At 43.5% G+C, this 21,399-nt stretch overlaps 2 protein-coding genes across 4 annotated transcripts in view; both read left to right on the forward strand.

Annotated features, from left to right (window-relative positions):
- On the forward strand, positions 1–1,002 carry LOC126652882 (interferon lambda-3-like). The gene is made up of 4 exons (XM_050340083.1): positions 1–105; positions 251–394; positions 499–570; positions 669–1,002. Exons 1-4 carry the CDS (start codon positions 88–90, stop codon positions 762–764), a joined length of 330 nt encoding a protein of 109 aa, XP_050196040.1. The 5' UTR covers positions 1–87; the 3' UTR covers positions 765–1,002.
- A 2,164-nt stretch (positions 1,003–3,166) lies between these two features.
- Positions 3,167–21,399, forward strand: part of UBE2F (ubiquitin conjugating enzyme E2 F (putative)) — a 62,782-nt gene continuing 44,549 nt past the window's right edge. For all 3 annotated transcript variants that reach the window (XM_050340077.1, XM_050340078.1, XM_050340079.1), the window contains exons 1-4: positions 3,167–3,307; positions 5,124–5,256; positions 13,706–13,735; positions 15,465–15,530. In XM_050340077.1, the coding sequence (XP_050196034.1) occupies positions 5,139–5,256; positions 13,706–13,735; positions 15,465–15,530 (214 nt within the window). In that variant the 5' untranslated portion in view covers positions 3,167–3,307; positions 5,124–5,138. The remainder of the gene's footprint in view (positions 3,308–5,123; positions 5,257–13,705; positions 13,736–15,464; positions 15,531–21,399) is intronic.

The raw sequence follows: 21,399 nt of genomic DNA on the forward strand, positions 1-21,399 counted from the left end.
TTCAGTCTCTCTCTTGCTTTGTGCCAGCAGCGCAAGATCAGGCAGCCGGGCCGCGACTGCAACATCTGGCTCTTCGATCGGGAGTGGATGCCGGCACACCTGTCGGTAAGAGCGAGGCAATGCTGTGACAAGGGGGCTCACCTCTCCTGTCAGCCAGTCTCACTCTCACATGCACCCCGGGCAGGTCTTCGAGACCCCCCTCCTCCAGCCCTGGCTCTCTGTGTCCCTAACCACACACTCCTGCCCACAGGTGCGCGACCGAGTGGTGCTGGTAGAAGCCGAGCTGGACTTCACCATCACGATGCTGCAGCTCTCCACCCACCCTGGCTTCACCAAGATGCGCCAGCGGCCCCTGGACTTCCTCACCCACGCCCGGGAGCATCTGCGGGGCTGTGTGAGTGCCCCCGAGTCCCCCACTCTGTGCCAGCTCCGTGGCCCTGGTGCTGTCGGCAGCGCCACGGGGCATCGCTGGTCCTTACCCTGCTGCTTCCCTTGCAGGTGTCTCCCTCACATCAGCCCTCGGGGGAAGTGAGCCAGTGGCTGCAGAGCCTGCAGGAGGCCATGGGAAGGGTAAGTCGGGTCAGCAGGGCCAGGGGGTCTCGGGGTGTCAGTGGCTGCATGGCTGCACCCTGAACCCAGCACTAACCCAGCCCCCGTCCCCGCCGCAGGAGAACATCGGCTGCCTGCAGGACTACGCCGTCCGCCACGTCCTCGAGGTGCTGGAAGACCTGAAGTGCACTGCCCTGCAGGAGCGATGCTCTTAGCCCCCACCACCGGCCCCAAAGGACACCCCAAGGACTGGGAAAAACAACTGCTATTGCATCGCTGGACTGTACTTCCTATTTAAGCCTTTTTTCTTACTCATGTGGGCTCAGAGAACAATTCTTTTTCACAATCTTTTAAATTATTGGCATTTATTGTGTACTTATAAATGTCTCAGGGGGAGGTGAAGAAATGCTCCTCCTGAAAGAATGGGAAATGAACGTATTTATTGGATATCTTTGTTTTGATGGTCTTCAAAATGTTTTCAAGAAAATCTATTTTTTTACCTGCTATTTATTACAGAGTATATTATGCATATTTGCCTGTATAAATTATTTTCTTGCATGCCATTTAATAAAGTAGATAACATAAGCAGACAAGCTGTCATCATGCTTTTTACTATGCTTTTCTGTAATACAACAGTACAGGTATTGCACTCACATCCTTGCAAGGACATTGTCCAAATGAAACCTCATTCCATTTAATTTGGGGACAGGGAGGGGAAAAAAGCCTGGATGTTGGGCTCTTTGGGGAGCTTTAGTAGATTTTATCAACTGGCCATGCCTCATCTACTGCCACCTGATGGCAGGAGCAGCACCCGAAGCAATGAAAACCCATCAGGAGGGAAATGCCCTTGGGCCAACACTACAGATAGGCAGGAAAAGCCCCAGAGGTGTGTCTGGAATTGCACGTGGACTCCTGGGTTTGGTTACACCGAGGCACAGCTAATCTCTCAAAAACCAGACAGCTCCAATGTTTTGTCTGTTTGGCCACGGACTCCCAGGAACAGGCAGATGCCATCAGTGCCTGTTTGGCATCCAATCTCCTGACCTTGGTCACAGTTTGATCCTTCAGTTTTGAAGTCTTGCAAGAAATCCCTTTCTCTGGAGCCTATTTGTAGCCAACATCTGGTGGGGGAGGTTGTTTTCAGAACATTCCTGAACTACAGTGCTGTGCTGTGATAGCCAAACAATGCATGGATCCGGAGAGAAAAGCCTAAGGAGGCAAGATGGTGTTTATTCATCCTCCAAAACAGGTGTATTTAGATTGTCCTGCTCTCACTGAGGTATCTATCAAGACACTGTTCCTTTTGCCAGGCAAAGGCTGTAGGCTCTAGTGATGGGGCAGCCAGGCTCCTCAGGAGCTGGGAGCAGGACTGCTGGGGACAGGGATGGAGCTGGGAAGTGCTGCAGCTGGCCAGTGTTAGGCTAATGCCCCTGCCAGCTTTTTGTAGCTCAGGGTAAGTCCTCTGCTTTTCCCAGAAGGTGACTGGAGGTGGGCAAGAAGCACTTTAGCTTTCCCTGCAGACTCCCAGAAGGAGTGCCAGGAGGGAAAAGCTGAGCACTAAGCCAATTTAAGGCCTCAGAGCATGGGTCCTGTGCTGGTTTAACTAGATTTGAGGAAGCTAAATTCTAGTTTCTTTGGGGGGAAGATGTGGTAGTATCGTTCCAGTGAAGGTTTAGGACACAGTGAGTATTTCAACAGCTGTCAGCCAAACTTTCCTTGTGTTCAGTCTCTAGCTTTGCCTTATCACACCTTCTAACCTGGATGCTGCTTTCATGCCTGATTCCCTTGTTAAATGGAAGCCACCAAATGGAAGAATTTTAGTTTATGCACCTATTTTGCAGGTGGAGGGGGCTGATTTAACACAATTGTTTCAGCTTCTAAAGATTTTGGTCAGAGTATTTATGATACCCAGGTAATGCACTCTCAATTACTAAATGCACTCTTATGATTCTTTTTTTTTTTTTTTTTTTTACAGATTTCATCTGATTCACTGTTGCTCCCACCTGATTGACTATTGCTTCCACTAATCTGCTGCTGGAATGTACAAACACTTGATCATTTTAAGCAGGTGCTAAGGCAGGGGTTGCAGCAAGCCTGGTTATGTTCCACTAGTGAAATCACCCTGACAATTGTTTTTTCCCGTCTTGGTGTGTTGCTATTTGCCACAGACTCAAACGTAATTCATATTACAGCTGAATCACGCCCTTTTCCACAGCTCTCTGAGGGCACTGTGAAACAACGGAAGGTATTGGAATAGGCTGCCCAGGGAGGTGGTGAAGTCACCATTCTCTGGAGGCGTTTCAGGAGAGACTGGACGTCTACTTGACACGGTGGTGTCGGGTCACAGGTTGGACTCGATGATATCAGAGTTTTTTTCTGCTTACAAAAGGTGAGGAAAAACTGATCCTGGGGACACACAGCTCGTCCGGCAGACTTCACTCCCCTCCCGGGCACAGTTGGACAGGGCAGCTCCTCCCCCTGAGGGGCTGCCCCAACATGGCGCCGCCCTCCCGGCCGCCAGCGGCCATCCCACGCCGCCACAGCCGCCAAGTCTCGCGAGAACCCCGCGGGGTCACTGCCCGGCCCTACCCGTGCTCTCGCGAGATCTGCGCTGGAGGAGGGAGGGAGGAGGAGACGAGGAGGAGGAAGGAGACGAGGAGGAGGAGGGAGAGGGAGCTGGAAGGAGCCTCCGCTCCTGCCTTGGCTGGTGCCGGGGATGGTGTTGGCCGCGGCAGCCGGGCCTTGAAGCCGCGCTCAGGTACGTGCGAGCCACCCCCCTTCCCTCAGCCCTTCCAGCCCGGGCCTGGCCCCTCCCGGCGCCCCCACAGCTCCCGGGGCGGCCCCGGCCCGCCGGGCCTCGGGGCCCGCCTGTGTCCCCCGGCCCAGCTCTGCCGGCCCTCGGAGCGCAGCGATCCCCCTGCCCTACCCCTGCCGAGGGGCTCCCGGCGGAGCTGGAGAATTCCCGGGGCTCTCGCGCCCTTCCCTGTGAATCAGCACAGTTCCTCCGTCTCCCTGGGGTTCTGCAGCGGAGAAGCTTTGCTTGAACTGCTGGGGGCTTCCTTGCCGTGCTCCACTGGAGTTTGGAGTGTAGCTGAAGCGAATGATTTCCGCAATGGTCACGCTTCTCTTGGGTTTCCCGGTTTTCCGAGACAGGCTATAAAGATATTTAGGCGTTTAGTGTCCATCGGAGTTGATTTCATTTGGAATTGGCACCTAACAGATGGAGGTTTTTTGGAGGGGAGAGCTTGCCTGCAATTTACAGATTTATGTTTTTTCTTTTCGTGTAGAACCTTGTTCAGTAATTCCCAGGCTCCCCTACTCCCACTTTCTCCCTTTTTTTTTTTTTTTTTTTAAACAGCTGTTGGTTTTCCCTTCTCCAAGGAAAAAAGGACTGTGTTGCCTGCTTATTCTTCCTTTCTCTGGGGTAGCAGGACGAAAAAACTTACTGTATGTTTCGGTTGAGCCAGCTGGATTTTACATTTACACTGAACATTACTTTTGTTTTTAAATATATTTTGCAGCTGACACGCACACTTGTCAGCTTCAGAGGACTTGACCTCCTTGTAGACTCACCAGAGTTTCCTACTGTTAGGGACTGTTGTGAAATACATGTTTCCCTTTTTTTAAACCTTTTTGCTTGTTTATCTATTATGTCTTTCTCAACCCCCAAGTAAAGATTATACCTTGACTTTTTGCAATTTCCCCCCCTTTATTTGATTGAAATAATTTATATGACATAAAGGATGAAAATTTCTCCTATCGTTTTAGTGGTGGAAGGGTTTAGGTCTTGTCAGCATTATGTTGGTTTTGCCAAACTTAAGAAGGAGTTACCTTTAACTAGGAGTAGTGTCAAAGTATATTAAGAGTGGATGTTTTGGTTTAATGACTTTGGCATTCTGTCCACCTTTTATTGTAATTGTTTACTGCAGTTATCTTCTAGAGTGGCTGGCAAACACAGCAAAACCCTCCATTTCAGTTATTGAGTCTCTGTATGCAGCTTCTTGCACTGTGGAGAGTTCCTGTTGTGCAGCTGCCTGGATCATTGCACTGTTTGCAGCTTAAGTCTCTTTCCTGTGTCCCAGGAGCTGCCTCAGAGGTCACTTCCTAGTGTTAGAGAATAGTTCCAGTGATCTCTGCCCCCTTTCTCTTTGTTATTTTTTGTATTTTGGCCAGCTGAAAAGCAGCTCTGAACATTGTCCTGCATGGTGTGGATGTGGAGGCTGCAGCAGACTGTCTGCCGGGGTATTTCCCCGGCAGTTCTTAGGAAGGAGCAGTGTCAAGCAGTGAAACTGCACTGTAAACATTGATGTAAGCCTGACCTTTCTCCTGCAAAACTGAGCTTCCCCTTGGCCTAAGAAACTGTAGCTCCTTCAGCATTCACAGCCCCAACAAAATTGTTCTCTGAGCCATCCTCATCTTTAAGCACAGTTGTGTGAGCTGTGAGCAGCACCTTCTGTGTTTGCCGAGAATGTGGTGGAAGTTCGTCCCTTATTCAACAACTGTGAGTTGTTTTCATTCTACACCCCCAGTGCTTCATTCCTGGTGATGGGCTTTGCTCTCCCTTTGTGTTCCAGGTGGAAGCAGCAGGAATGCTAACACTGGCAAGCAAGCTGAAGCGGGATGATGGTGTCAGAGGACCCCGTGCGTCCAACCCAGCGTCGGATTCTACTCGGAGGGTGTCTGTGCGCGATAAATTACTTGTTAAAGGTGAAAGGGACTTGTATTTAAATATTTTGGGGGTTGTAGATGTGTTGCCAGTAAACAACAGTAAATTGCACATGAATATCAAACGGTATTTTTGAAATGGCTCGTGACTTATCTCAGGATTACTGCTGTAGGGTGTACACTGACAGACATCTCATCTGCAGCTGCTCTTTACCTGTAGGACACTTATTTTCATTGAATGGTAAAAACCAAAACAAGTGTCCTCTTTACTCTGCTGAAAAATTAGCCCATCATCAGGACCTCTGCCATCAACTAAAACCTGATAAAAATTGCCACATGAATGTAGGAGGAGAATATCAACAGTAGTATATTTGTCTTGCTAGGAAGGTGTTTTTTGAGCGAAAACAGGATGACAGGAAAAATCACCCTAAGGATTACAACACTGTTCCAGTGGTCTTTAATGGTACAGGTCAGAGGCAGAAAAGTTTAAAAAGCTTAAAAAAAGCAATGCAAGGTGATATTTTTGTGGGCCTGGAGTCTCTAGAAGCTGAGTATGAAGCTGGGAGTTAAAAAAAACAGTGCTCATTTTTGTATTGCAATAGGGTGCGTTCTAGGAAGGCTGCTGTAGGTTTTTACTAGTGGGGGAAAAAAGCCCCTGACTTTTACTTTGTGGCAGTTCTGGATAAATGGGGTAGTTTGTGAGACAGTAATTAAACTGTTTTGTAGTGAAATCAGGGTCAGCTCTTTTTTTTGTAGCGTAGATAATATTATAATTAAAAAATCTGTAGGTGCTGACACTTTGCAGCTACTGTGGACTTAGATTTACTCCCTCTGGTAATAGTTGAGTGTTTTAATACTCCAGCTCTGTAGTGCTCTAGTGGCAAGGCATATGTTCCTTAGGTGGATGTGTCTGCTGAAAATGATCAATAGCAAATATGCTGCTGTTGATGTGTAAGCTGCCACTATTAGGGCTCATGCCAGCCAGAGGAAACTCTAATTTCCTGGTCTTGTTTCAGAATGATTTGAGACTGACGAGGGTGTATTTGCCTGACTGATATTACCTAACTAGCATTGCATATGGGTTTTTTTCAAAATAGGGTAAATTCTGTCATATAACTGCACTGGAGCAAAGTGTCACTGCAAATGCTGCTGCCTCAGTGCCCTGGGAAGTGCCTCAGCTGGACTGTAGGAGTGTTATACTCACAGTTTTCTCTTTGTACAATTCTAAGGACAGGGAAGTTTAATAACCCTGATGTGATCATTCTTGAAAAGAACTTGCTTTAGACTTCCAGTTTGGAAATCCTTAGTTAGCTCCAGTTCTGAGGGAGGAAGATTCAGGCAGGAGAAATAAGCTCTTTAAACCAGGCTAAGCTACAAAGCCAAATGACTAAATATATATAATCTGAGATTTTTGCTAAACCTCCAGGTGTAGACTTGAGGGGAAGAGAGCAGTGCAATATAAATGCACTTCAACTGCAATGCTTGGTATAGTGTGAGGTGCCATAAGACTCTACCCTTAGAGCGGTCATGTTTTTCATTTTTAGGGCTAAAACCTTACCAAAGTCTGCCGGGGGGAAGAGAACATGAGCTATAGAAAATTAGTATTGACACTGTAATTGCTGTGGCTGCATTAGCAAACCAGCACAGACTTGAGTATTGAATGAGCTGAGTCCCAAACTGTCAAATGGTAAAAGCAGGTCACTGCTCATGTGCCTTTGACAAGTGCTGGATCCTCATCTGATTGTGCATGGAAGTTGTATCCCTGCTGTGGAATGAGTGGCTTATGCCACTTAGAGTCACTGTCAAAGGTACAGTGAAAATGTGCTTAAATGTAAATTTGCAAAAGCACAAAGAAGTTTGGGAAGGTTTCTGCTGCTTCTTACTGCATGGAGAATACATGTAAAGGGAAATCAAGTTAGATTCAGTTAAGAATGATTTCTACAGAGGCTGCAGTGGAAAGAGTGAAGGTGGCAAGGAGACCCTTAATTAAGTCATGAGGTTCAGAGTGAACCCTCTTTGATTCTGAACTCCTTTTCGGGGATGAGTCTCAGTGTGTCTGGATCCAGTGTTAGGATTGGACTCAGTCAACAGTTTATGTCTAAAGAATTTAGCATCACTTAATCATAAAAGCACTTAAATGTTGGACTAATCACTAACCATCTGTAAACATAACACTATTGTAGATTCAAGATAACATGTATACTACGTTATGGGGTGTTCAAGTCAATACACACAGATACACAAAGGTATAGAGAGAGACAAATGTGTAAAGGTAACACATACACATGGATATGTGTGCCTACAAGTGTATACCTATTGAAAAATCCCCCTCCAGAATCATGTTTAATGCCTTTTTGGAAACTACTGGAATTGTCTGTCCTTCGAGTGAGGATGGTACCATTTCACTTGGATTATAATTCAGATAAGGAATGTTCCAAAGCTGTCAGGGGATAACTGATTATTCCTCCTCTCATCTCCCGCCTTATCGAGGCAGCAGGAGTTCCTGGTATGGTCAGTGCTGCTCCCACCTTGGCCTGGCAAGAGTTCCTGGAAGAGTTAAGGAATGCTTCACCACCGAGCTCTTGTGCAAGGGCCAAAACCCGTTAAGAGTTACTGAAATTGTAGAGCAGGCCAGAGATGGGGGGGCAGGAGGGGATGCTCTCCCAATCCTGATGCTCTCTCAGAAGAATTGTAGGAGCAGCTGTGTTAGGGTGGTTTCTGGACTCAAATGGGAACTGACAGTAGAAGCAGATCATCTTAGTACAACTCCACTGAAAGTGAGAGAGAAATTCAGTAGCCAGTGTGAAAGACTTGTTGGGGATATTTCTTTTAAGCTATTTTTTAAGCTAAATGTAGACCATCTGTCTACAAAAGTTTCTAGAATTTTCTCCAGCACTTTAAGATAGACCAACTGCAGCAGCATCTAGGATGTTGAGAGCCTGAGTGAAGGTGAACTTGTGATATTGACAGTGTTTTTAGGCCATGTAAAGATCTGCAGGAATGAGTTTGGTAGGGAGTGCAGGGCTGCCTGCTCAAGGTATGCATAAACCAGTGATGCTCTGAATCTAGACCAGCACCAGGATCTTTTATTGCCTGATTATCTGGAACTGTAGTAGCCCAGCTGAACTTCAGGCTGCTGTATTGCATTACAAAGTTATAGGAGGCTGGAAGAGTAGCTGTAAGTATAGATTGTTAATGGTGAGTGTTTGGGCTGGAGTTAAGAAACAAACAGATGGCAGTTGCAGAGTGGGTGAAAGTCTAAATCAGTCTCCTGGCAGTGGTGAATTAAAAAATAATCTGTTCTACATAAAAGAAGAGAAATCCTGGCCATCAGCAAGGGAAGAGGAGGAGATGAGAAGAGGCCCAGAGCGTTCTGTCAGCAGTGAAGCACCACTGTCCTATTTCTGATCCACAGTAAATTGGTGATAGTCTAATAAATTCTGCAGACAGATGTCTGCCAGCTTTGCTTGGGATATTATCCGGACACAGACAGTGTCTGGTTTTTCTCTGGAGGTAAGTTTAAGAGAGCCTTGTTTGTGTTGATAGAGCCCAGTCCAGGAAGGCAGTCTGGGATCTCTTTGGAGGATGTGCTGTCACAGTGACAACCTTGCAGTGCTCAAATGTGTTGTGTACATGGACTGGTAAATAGATCAATGCCATTTGGATTAAGGGTAGATGGGCATGACCCATACACAGCTAAGTGTTGATGATGCTTTCAAACCTTCAAAAAACTGACACAGACCAACTCCATGCTGCCCAAAGGAGGAAGAATAAGTGATAATTTAGGTGTGATGTTGGCTGTTTGTCCTATATGGATGTGAAGAAAAATCTCAGCATCAGAAATAGTGTTGCCCAGTGCTGTCCTTGGCTTTAGTGATGGGGTCAAGTTAAACAGGCTTTTCTACACTTCTGTGAAAAAGCTACTCTTAAAATACTGATACCCTTTGTTAGTTTTTCTAAGCCATTCCTTTGATTGTTTACATGCCCACTGTTGTTTTATATTCAGGGCATTTGCTTTGTTGGGTTATTTCATGGACATATGAATGGAAATATCTCTATCCATAAAGTTTTGTTTAGGGAAGTAATTCTGAGGCAGTTGATTATTCTCTTCCAGCTGTTTTTCCTCTAGAGTGTTAAAGTCATGGCTGCTAAAGAGGATTTGGCAGCAGCCTATCCCCTGCTGATTATCTCAGACACTAACAGAACACGTTTGGGAGTAGAGCAGGGCACATATGCCTGGGGTGTGGGGTGTGCTGCTGGTTCTGATCTGAAACCCTGGGAAGGCACAGGAAAACATCCACCAGTTGGGAATCACTGAGGGCACAGGTTTCTGAGGGTGTGGGAGGGCAAGGATTAGTAATTCAGGCTTCCAGGTCGTGGAGAGAGGCTTTGTGGCCCAGGACAGAGGGGTCTGGGGAGAGACCAAGCAGTGATTAACATGTTTCAAGACAAATCAAGTGGAAGACATGAAAACAACTGCAGAAGACAGAAAGCAAATGCTGTCGAGAGGAAGAGGAGCAGACAGAAATGGTGCTTGAAGGGGCTCTGCTGCCTCTCTCACCTGGGAGGGAGGATTTAATAAAGCACACCTTTGTTAAAAGCTCAGTGTGACTTATCTGTACATTTGTTTTCACTGGGCTTTCCATATAGGCTCAGTTGGAGAGTAAGGCCCTAATTCTACGGACCTAGGGCCCAAGTTAAAATAGAGCAAGCAGTACACTTGCTTCAGCACCTTTCATTTTGTTCTATGCTACAGAGACAACTTCTGATGTTCTGTTCATCTCTTAACTTCGTTAAGTTGGGAACAGGGGCTGGGAATTTGAAAGGGACTGAGGACAGCCAAAGTGATATTTAAAAGTAATATTGTATAATGAAGGTGACTACTACATTGAATTCAAGATAGAGAGCGTGCCAGGATGGCAGTGGTAGCAGTGCTCGTGTGCTTATGGATCACAAAGGTTGTCCCTTAAGCTATGGTTTTTGTAGTGCACCTAAACATCATCATTCAGTTTTAAATGATCAGTACTGGTTTGATTGTGACAGTGGAAATAACTTAGTATATAAGAAAGTGAGTTAATGTGTTTTACTCCTCAGTTGTCTTCAACATCTGTGGCTTTTCCAGCAGATTTATGTAATCAGAAAATACTTCAGGTGTGCCTTTGTATAAGCTTGAGAGAATGGAAGTGGGAAGATGATCATGAAAGTGAATTTCGTGTGCATTGAAACTAAAAGTGAGGAGAACCCAATGTATTTGCTTTCTTCAAGCTATGAGAATTGAAGCTAATTTGAGAAGTTATTACTGAGACATTTTTCCATTTGCTGACAAAGGGAGGTGCAAGGCATTGCTTTACTTGTGTCTCAGATTTTCAGCACACCGGAAATATGAAGTGATACATTGCAGACTTGGAGATTTCCAACCCCAATGGCTTTTGCTCATTTTTGATGTCAGGATCATAAGCTTTGGAGTAGTGTATAGAAGCTGAAGGTATGATTTGATAGCATCTTGTTTAAAATAAACATTTGGAAGCAGAAGGAGAATATACATCTTTTGGTCTGTTGAAAAACTGGTGATATCAGTTGGCTGGTTTGACTTCTAATACTGATCTGTGCAGTTCAGAGGAGCTAAGTGGGGAAGGCTATAGAGATGAGAATTAGGAGGCATAGGCCCATACACAGGGCAGGATTGTGCTCCTATTTCTGTCTTGAGAACTGTCAGGGGTAGGGAGAGTTATTGTTTGTGAAATCATTTATAAATAGCTCTGGTCGCTTGTGTTAGGCTTAGCTTTTCTCTGTCCTGTGAAGTTCCTAGGCTGCTTCTGACGCATAGTCAGTTTGCATTCAACTCTTCCGAAGTTTGTGGTAGGTTTAACTTTAAGCCTTGCCTTTTTGTCCTTTTTAGGGTTTAAAATAGCATTTGGAACTGTTCAAGCAAGGGCATACTGGGGCAAAAGCAGGACTCTGTAAGGATATGTGCCACTCAGGTGTGCTTCTGCACCAGATCACAGGAGGTTTTGAGAACACCAGGCTGGCTGGCTGGGAGCTAATGGTATTCCCTGAGACTTAGATTTGCTGGTTGGTTGTCTCATCATCTTAATGATGTGAATTGAGACACAGATGCTGATTCTCCACAAAATGACTATGAAATGTAGTCAAGTTGTATTTTCTTTTCCATTTAGCTGTAGTGACAGTCATTTTCTGAAAGAGGAGGTCAGAAAAATTGAGATCTAAAGTTTGTTCCTTAATTTAGTGAGGCTTTTTGAGCTCTTGGAAGTTGAGTGCATTGGAGCTCTAATTGTCACTTCCATGCTTTGCTTAGTTACAGATCTGTTAAATAAGTTGGCAGCCTGCACAAGGGGAATTTCTTAGAGAGAATGCTCTTGCCAGGGTTGTTGCTTTATGTAGAAAATACATAACTTAAAACATTAGAATCCTAATGGGGCTTGAATGATGTGGTCAAAATATTTGCTTTTTGAGCAGCAACATACAAAAATGTCGTGACTGTCACTATCAAAGAATCATAGAATTTGGAAAACTCACAAACACTGTAGCTTTGACCCGTTAAATGTGCATCTTAATTGGTTAATCACCAATGTTTATGTATGTTTATATGGCACAGTTAACAGTAACATCTGTTGCCTTACTTGATTACTACTTTAAACATTGAGGTTATTGAAGCAGGTCTTTACCTGCTTTTCTATCTTTATATAAAGTTGTTTCATTCTTAGTTTGTGGTTTGTTGCAGAGTTGGTTAAAAACCCTAATTTTGGAGGACTTGCTTCTGTGTGGATTAATTAGCAGGGCATTCCCACCTGTTTACACACCTTCAAAGAAAGAGGGAGCTATTCCCTTCTCCTGGGTGTGAGCGTTTTGTTTTCATGTTTCCAGAAGAAAACCCCACTCATTCTTGGACCAGGACCTAGGGAAACACAGAAGTGTGAACACATTATAGGAAACTTTCACACTTCAAAGGACTTCTGGTGACAGTGAACTCTCTGAACCTTGCCGGAGGCAGAAGTGAGGCCCTGGCTCAGCAGAGCTACTGCAGCTCAGCCTCTGCTGGGACTCAGTGTGCTCCATCCTTGGGTGTCTCCCTTCTCTCGGGATCGAAGCAAAGGGCAGGCAGGATTCATTAAGCTGAACAACACACAAGCAGAGAAAGCAATAAGGAAAGCAGTCAGCACCTTAAAATAAGAGCCAGGTCCTAACCTTCAGCCTGTAGTGAAAATTGATAGTGCCTCCCACTATGACAGGCTGGTGAATTGAAAGAGAAAGAAAGGTTTGTATGACTGCAGCCTTCAGTGGTTGGTTGTCATGTCTTTTTTTATTAACCAGGAAGGGAAAGTAAAGATAAAGCTCTTGATTATAGCTGGAATTAGATTTTTTTTTTTTTTTCATATTTTGAAGACAGTGCTCTTTCAAAACTTTTAGCAAAAGTATGGCCCCAGCATTGTGTGTCTTTCACTGCACAGCTTTGTTAAATGAGCTCTGGCTGCTCCAGTGTGGGATTTTAAAGAGTGCAGTTGTGAACTTTTTAGGTAAGTGTGAAACACAGTGCTTGTCTTTTGGTGGCTTTTTTCCCTCAGTGTTGTAAGCTGCAGCTGGAGGGACACCAGGGCTGGGCTAGGCAAAAGGGGGGTGGAAGTCAAATTAAGTGTCATACCCACTGCAGAGACCAGCCAGGTTGAGTAAGCATGGAAGCAGGAAATGTTCTGGAGAGTTATTGTGATGACCGGTTTGGATTCCGTGCCAAGAAATTGGAATTACAGTTTTCTTTACGTGTGTGTTTTTGAGAGTTGATACTGAAATCCCTTACATGTTATTAGCCCAAATAAATGGTCTGTCTCTGTGCAGGCCTGAAAGCAAAGTCAGAAGTGGAATAAAAAGACCACAGGAAGTGCAAAAAATGGATTTGATGAGATTTTCTAGAACTTTGGAAGTGAAGGTGGGAGGTATCTTCCTGCATCTTATTCATGCTTCTGTGAAATACAGGTCATTGAGAGTAAGACTTCAATAAAATACACAAAAGGGGGTGAAAGCAGGGACTCTTCCAGAGAAGGTAACCTGTCAGGGAGAGGTCTGAGGGGCTACACAACTGAATCAGGTTGCTTCCCTTCTTTTAATGATTACTTTTAGGCTTTATGCTTGGAAAATAAATTAAAAAGGAATTTTAGTTGAGCAGGGGTGCATATGTATAGCAGACTGTGCTTTGGAAATGCCAGTGCTCAGTGTGTGAGCAACCCTGGCAGAGCTGAAGTCCCCATCACAGTGGGGTGCATTTGCAGTGTCTATGGGGCAGGTTTTTTAGTAACAAATTGAGTGGCTTAAAGAGAAATTTCAAGGTAAACTTCCACTGCAGCTTAATTATATTTTTAAGTAAAATTGGATTTACAGGACGGTTTAAATTAGATCTGCCAATTTGGACTTCAAGAATTTGCTTTGTGCTTGCATAAATAATGTTTTGTTGTTTTTGTTTTTTTTTTTCTTTCAACAGAGGTTGCAGAGCTTGAAGCTAATTTACCTTGTAAGTATAGCATTTAATGATATGCATTTTAAGGGGAAAAGGACCATTGAACTGAATGTTTTTACTGAAGTATGAATGCTAATGATATTTGTTAATTTTAGGGAAACCTGTGCAAAACTCCACCACCTGAGCTTGAACAGGTTTTCTTTGCTCCCTCTTAAGGGGTTGTATAAAGGTGGACTCTCATTATTGTCCTTTGGAAGGAGAATTGGTAATTTGCCTCTAGAATTTAATTGTCAGGAAGTGGAAGCTTAACTTTCATAAAACATGCAAAAGGTTTGTGGGACTGAAGGGTGCATTTGTTGCCTCATGCCTGTCTTTCCTCCATTCGCTCCTTTTCAAAACAGGAGATTCTGATTCTGGGGCAAAGAAAAACAACTCAGTTCTCGGGGAAACAAGTTAACCTGCTGTTTCTCTGCATCACATGCAAGATGTAACCTGATGTGTGTGTTAATAGCGAAAATACTAAAGAAAATTAGTTTTTCAAAAGTGACCCGTATTTCTTAAAACAAAAAAGGCCCTGGAGTCTTACTTGTGGTATAAGCAGTAAACAACTGAAAATGTTAATGACCACTTTAAAATAGGCTTTAAGAACATGGGTAAGTGGCTTGTGGAGGAAAAATGCAGAACAGAAGCAGGAAAAAGGGAGGGCAGGAAGAGGCATTGTTTTAACTCTTCCTTTCTCTAATACTCTTCTTTCTTAAAGGCGACTATGGAGAACTTACACAGTAATTTTAGTTTTGGGTAAACTTTTTTCTGTAGGTTCTTCTGTAGGATAACAAGCACGTGAGAAATGTGTATTTTTAGTTATTACAATACGAGTGCATTACTAGAGTTTGTGTACAGTTCTGGTTGTTTTTTTTCAGGCAGATAGGGTTTATGTCTCTATCAATGTGTAGATCCTTGGCTACAGAAAAAGAACAACCAGCTTGATGGGTTAAGAAGCTAAGGACTACATAGTGTGGATTGCAACATATCCCTGGATATATACATCCTCTCCTGTCAGCTTGACAGCTTGTCTCTGCCACAGTCATGAAAGGCCACTTTTGTGCATGGGAAAGCAACTTGGTTTGTGTCATCAAATGCAAACAAAGGGCTGTTATGCTGTGAACTTAAACTATTTTTTCCCCACAGTTGTTCTTCATTCTCATTATTCTCCTTAAATTCATCTCTTCTGAGAATAAGCCCATCGTGTCTTGTTTATGCTGCTCCATAACCTTTGCTGTTAAAGCACATGGTTGGTTATGCAGCAGAAACTTGTGCAATTTGGCAGATGAACTGGCTTTTGGATGAGGCTTTCAGGAGAGCTTGTATCTCATTGTGTTAATAATCCCCTGTCACCATGTCTCCCCTGGTGACTTCTTGTGGGTCACAGTGTGTGGTCAAATGTTAATACACAGATTATTAGTATTATTATTAACGTTACAGAAGCTCGTAAGGCAGATGCTGATTTGTGTGCTGTCACCTTCATGTGTAGCTACTATGCAGGAGAGCAAATCTTTTGGATTTTTAAGGCCTTTGGGAAAGCATGGTTTGCTGAAAGAAGTGGAAGTTCCAGGTGACCCATAGCTGTATAGGGTGGAGATGCTCAAAGTGTAGCAGGAAATCACTTGACTGAAAGGTGGGGATTAATAAGGGAGTCAATTTGAAGAGTGTAAAGGATGATATACTTGCTGTCCCACTAGAGGAGAACTAATTGTCTGATGCAAATTATCCTTTTACTTCACAGGTACATGTAAAGTGAATTTTCCTGACCCAAACAAGCTTCATTACTTTCAGCTAACTGTAACCCCAGGTAATTTTTTTAAAGCTATTATTTTTCTTTCTGTGTGTTGGTACTTAGGAAACTAATTCCAGGAGTTTGCTTAGGGCTCCCGTGAAGTTTCTATTCAAAGAAAAATCGGCTGTAATACAGTGATTATTTTGTTAGTGGGATGGAGAAACTGGGCTGGATTTTGACAATCAGACTCCAATAAAAAAGCCATTAAAATTGAGCATGTTTAGGAAATATTCAAATCTTGTTTGCTTACTTTGATTGAAAGCTTTTTTTTTTTTTTTCTCTCAGCCAGTTTCAAACCATTTTGTTTTATTTGCTGAGAAAAATCTTGGTCTATGTCTGACAAAGTTATTATATTACAGCCCTGTTACGTGCACGTGTAGTATGTTCTACTAATTGCTTGATTCTGCAGAGGTGAATAGACAGGTGACACATCACTGGTGGAAATGTTCAAATCTGTGCACGAGTGAAGATGCTTAATGAATAGGAGTCTTAGTCTTTGAATGTTCAAGTATGTGAAAGTTAGATCTTTCACTATTTATACAAGTGTACTGTGAAGCTCTTGCTGGTGTGCTGGTCAATAGAAACATTTTCAGACTTTATAATTTCCACCTAAGTTTCTTAATAGCCACCTGAAATTACAGAGTTTGCTCACATAGCTGTCCATTTTAGAATGAAAAGTTGTGTTTTATGGATGAATTTGCATTTGGAATGATTATTTAAATTTCACGTGCCCTTCTTGGTTATGTTTGAGACTGTGCAACTGCTTAACTGAGGACATTGCCGTGTGCAGTACACTGAGCTGTTTGAGTTAGATGTGCTGGGATCAGTGTCTCCCTGCCAGCTGATCCTCTAGATGCACATTTTCTGTAGATGCTTATTGACAACAGCATTTGGGTGAACTGTCAGTCATGCTGATGTATTACCCGGAGAATTAGTGGTTTGCACTCAACAGTGTGGTAGGAGTGTCTCTGCCAGTTCTGGATTTTGAAGTCAGGGAGGCACTAGATGTCACTGTTGCTGCTTATTAGCCATAATCAACTGGCTCTTCCTGGAACTAGAAATCTTGGGTGGTCTTTGTTAACATGTCCATTCATGTAACTCCTTTTTGTGATGGAAAAGTGAATGTAATTAAAAATAAATGCAAGTGCTATTCTAGAACTTTTAACCTCTGAAGATGTGCTCATGTTTACTCAGTGGGTGTTACACTGCTTGCACCAAATGTCCTTCAGTTTATATGATGCTGCTTTATTATGTTTTGGAAATGAGTTGACTTTACAAGAGCATCATTGTGTGAGTTAGGGATGTCTTGAATGTGAAGAAGTGATAGCTTTTTCATACTAATTCCAAAATGTCTAAATGACAGTCCTTTCTTTTGTCTATTCGCTGCTGTGCAGCAAGGTGCTGCAGGCAGAGTGTGGTTTTTGTACTGGCTTCATTGCTGAAATGATCTTGAAAATGAGATGATCTTAATTAACATTTTGTTACTCTAAATATAGCTGCACAACTGAAGTCTCTGCAGTTGCAGTCTGACCCAAGTAAACATCAATTTTCAGCTGTGCATAATTTAGGTATAGAATCTTGTGAACAGCTGCAGCTCAGCACTGCTCTCTAAAGCAAACATAACACAGACCAAGAAAATCTTCGTAGTTTTCTAATTCCCTTGAAGACTGAGTTTTTCTTTACGGTGTGCTAAATATTAGTTTCCTCTGGGATAGCAAAGAAGCAGCTAAGTGGTTGTCACAGAATTTTTATGGCTCAAGTGGGCTTGAGCCAACTGTTCTTGTAGTGTCTAAACATTATTGCATGAAACTTGACAACCTGGAGGAAGAACCAGTTTTCCTCCTCCTGCCTAGAACTGTCTCTTGCATTTGGAGCTGAGTTACGTGTAGAAATCCTGCTCTTGCATTTGGCTTTGCAAGTCTCCCTGCAGCTTTTTTTTGTGGAGCAAGGGCTGGGCTCAGCCAGGGAATATCCAGAACTGCCTTGCAGTTTGCTCTGTTAGGACTGATGTGGTGCATAAACAGGAGTGGGAGTCCGCACAACCAAGAGCTTCATGGACTCACTTCTTCAGGCTCTCAGTTTAAGTTCTCTTATATTCTAACATTAGAGCCTAAATTCTGCAGTGCACCATCAGGGAGTATACAGCAGTGCCTGTTAGAAAATGGATAAGACTTAGATTTTACTGCCGCAGTGGACAAAACTGTGTTCCCAAGGCAGACACTACTGGCTTTCTCTGCTGTCTGAAGCTTCTTTTTCCTTTTGTCATCTGAAACAACTGTTCTGTCGTTGAAAAATGCCCTTGTGCCACACTTGCCTCCGTTCTTATTTTTCACCAGTACCACATTGGATTAAAATCTAGGGAAAATAAGGAGATATATGCTTGTAACACAGGCAGAGTCCTGCCTGCTGCACTGATATTTGGAGCACAAAATTGGAAGCTGAGACTAAAACATGGTAATGACCTGGAAAAAAGTAAAGGAGGTGAGTTTAGGTGACTTACACACGAAGGACACTAGAAGAGTATGTGTAGTTAATGCAGTTTTCCTGCAGTTCCCGGGCAACTGAAGCAGTCTGGGGTTAGTGTAGTTATTTTCTGGAGGAATTAATAAAGAGCCTATTTTCTGGTTTGCATGCCATAGAAGGACAAATGGGTGTGAGCATGGCTGAGCATTTCAACGCTGCTGGTTCAAGGAGCAGCTATCCCAAGCACATTCTTTGTGGCCTGTCCTAATTATCTTGCATTTTCTTTTAATGTGATGAAATAATTTGGTTTAGCATTTTCCACAGCACTTTCAGGCATCAAAACACCTTACAAATGCAAACTAAGATTAGAGTCAGGTTTTTGGTAATGAAACTTGAGACTGAAGCGAGTGGGATGCTTGCTCAGCTAATACAGCTTGAAGACATAAATGTAAGCAGTAGGAGGAAGAGTGGAGCTCAGATATATTCCCTTTTAACAAAAAACTCTGTGGCTAACTTCCTAAGTTATGTGCTAAAGCTGTTGTATTTGATGGTTTTATTTATAGCATTTTCCTCATCGGTAACTCTGCCAGAACTTCAGTTTTTCCCACCATTTCTCTAGGCCTGAAGAAGTTGAGGGTCTTTGTCCCAACTTAGGAACTGATTTCCTTGCTTGAGATGCCATGAGATGACTTTATCACGAAGGCTTATCTTGTTAATGCAAGATTTCTGGCTGAGTCCTGAGGCCCTCCAAGATATGAATTTTTAATACGCATTTGACTGATCGGTAATGAGTAGCTTTATTGGTGCTTTAGTGAAAAGATTCACTAACATACAGGGAGAATTGTGAAAGGAGAGAGGAGAGGTACCTTACTCTCCTTCTCTGGTAGGGTAAATATGGGTAAATATGTCCTTATTTTACAACGAGACCAGTAGTGCACCCAGTGCATTTTTTGGTTAGTGCTAGCATGGATTGATGTCCAGATAAAATCAAAACATAAAATGATTTGTAAGGCAAGGCACTGATGAGTATTGAATTGTCTTTGAGGGAGACTTGATCTGAAAGGATGTGGAAGTGACCTGCAGTGTGAAGCAACACATGTAAGTGCGCCAGGTCTTCCAGAGATTTCTCAGCCTTTCAGAGAACTCAGAAAAACAAATACAAGAAAGCTGAATTAATCTCTTAGAACCTGTGGAGGTGTAAATATACTGTTTTGAAAGTGCTTGAGCTCACCTAAAACACATTTTTAAGGAAAAGGGGTGTTCTTTCACCACCTGGTCCTGCTGCTTCTGTTCTGCTGACATCAATTACATCCTGCACGCGGACACTGGGAGTTTCTCTTGTGGCTGGGTGGAATTGGAGCTATCCTGAGCTAGGTCTGCATGGTGGAAAAGGGCAGAGAAAATGAAAATCAACTGTTCAGCCTTTTTCCCCACCCCCTGTGTGTCTTGAGCAGTGTCAGGCTGATGTTGTCTGTGCTCGGAGCCGAGGACGGACCTTGCTGTTCCTGCACCCCGCAGTGGCTGTGGGCCTGGTGTTTCCAGTGTGCAGACCCATGTGGAGCGTGGCTTTGCTCTTGCTGCTTCACTGGCAGGAATCTGACAGTCTTTTAGCCAGCTCTCCTCCCTTAGAGCTATTCTTGGATGTTGCTTTTGGACAACTGTAACACTGAGGATTCATTAAGCCCAAGTACTTACTTTGACATAAGGCATATGTAGATACATCCTTCAACAGGCACCTGTTCCATTTTAGCAGGGGTGCAGTGTGAAGATCTGCTTTGCTCCAGGCCCACAAGATCAAGGAACTAGTGAAATTAAGCCAAGGAAAATAACTTTTGTACTTGGAAATAGTAAGAATTCCTGACAATTGGTTAAAATGCTATTACCGTGCTATTATAATATGCTAGATAGTGGATGAAGTGCAGTTAGCTGTGTTCTGTAGGATAAATTGTGGTGTTTGAGCTCCTAGGGGATATTGGACCATTTCCCCAATGATTTCCTTTCTGGAACAGTGTTTATCACATTTGATAGGAAGCAGTTTCATCAGAGAGGTATTAGTGTAACTCACCTTTCACTTCTCATTCTTCAGTAATGGCTTTCTTTACTGATTTTTATCTCAGTATATTTGAAAACAAAAGATACATGCTTTTGTCTTGCTTTTTTTCCCATAAGAATCAGTGCATGTCCATTTATTTTCTGGTAAAACATAATGTGCCTGAGGAGACTGATCAATAAATCCACCACACTTCAGAATTGAATTGGAGTGGAAATGGAGAATGGATTTGAAAAGTGTGTGTTCTGGACAGATTATTCCAGGGAGATTTGCAGAGGCTGAGGGCTGCAACTCTGCTGTGCAGCTCAGCGTGGAGGCAGCTGCCAGCAGTGCTGGGTAGGGTAGGGAAGCCAACCATCTCTTTTTTCCATACGCTGAACCTTTCCCAGAGGCTCCTGGGAGAAACTGGGCCATGATGGACTTCCCAGCTTCAGGCACAGTCTTTTGGAGGGGCGCACAGGGCACAGTGTGCAAACTGGGTGTGATCTCTGGCAGCAGCAGCTTTTACTGGCTCACCCCTCTCCGGCTGAGGGTTTGCCTTATTGAACAGGGTGATTCCTCTCCTGTTCTGTAGGTCAGCTGGTAAGAGATGGCAAAGAGCAGGAGGGTGGGAACTGACTGTTCTCCTGTGTTTATGGCACGCAGGCTGAAACCAGAGGATGGATTGTGGTGTGTGGGTTGGTAGGAGAAGACAGAAGATCTGTGTAGGAACAGGGGAGGCAGCAAGTCCAGGAGACATCATCCGGATAGAGGATTTTGACCTGCAGTAGAGAAGCTAGTTCTTTGTAGTTTGGAACAAGCTAGATAGATTAAAAAGAGTTTCCTTATTTTCTGGAAACTATGGATTGCTTCACAGAACATTCCTTTGCGGTGTTGGTTTAAAAAATATAATCCATACAATGCTAACCAGCTCTCCTGGCCTTCGGGCCTGCTCTATGGAGCAGTGTGATACAGAGAGCGAGAGCACTCAAGGTGATTTGAACCTGAGCATTCCTGACATGTCCCAAACCCCCAGAGCTGGGGGTGGGCTAGGTATCTGTTTCCCTTCTTTAATGAAAAGTAGTGGCAGTACCAGGCAGACATTTCAGATCACTTTGCAAACATTTCAGCTTTAAAGCACAACCATCTCAAGAGTTGCAGATGACTGTTATCCAATTATATTATTCCTGGTTCAGTGTAACTAGATATTTTAAGATGTCATATTATAAAAGGTAGCCATTTTAATAATTCAGTATTGAATCTGAGGTTGACAGAGAGGCAGACATACTTTCCTAGCTGGTGTATCATCCTAAGGTAATTACAATAAAAGAATCTACTTGCTCTTTTATTGTAGTGCACTGAAACATGCTCTTGGCACACATTATTCATACA

The sequence above is a fragment of the Myiozetetes cayanensis genome, unplaced genomic scaffold, assembly GCF_022539395.1.
Source record: "Myiozetetes cayanensis isolate MyiCay16 unplaced genomic scaffold, myiCay2020 scf9, whole genome shotgun sequence".
In the NCBI taxonomy this organism is placed as follows: domain Eukaryota; kingdom Metazoa; phylum Chordata; class Aves; order Passeriformes; family Tyrannidae; genus Myiozetetes; species Myiozetetes cayanensis.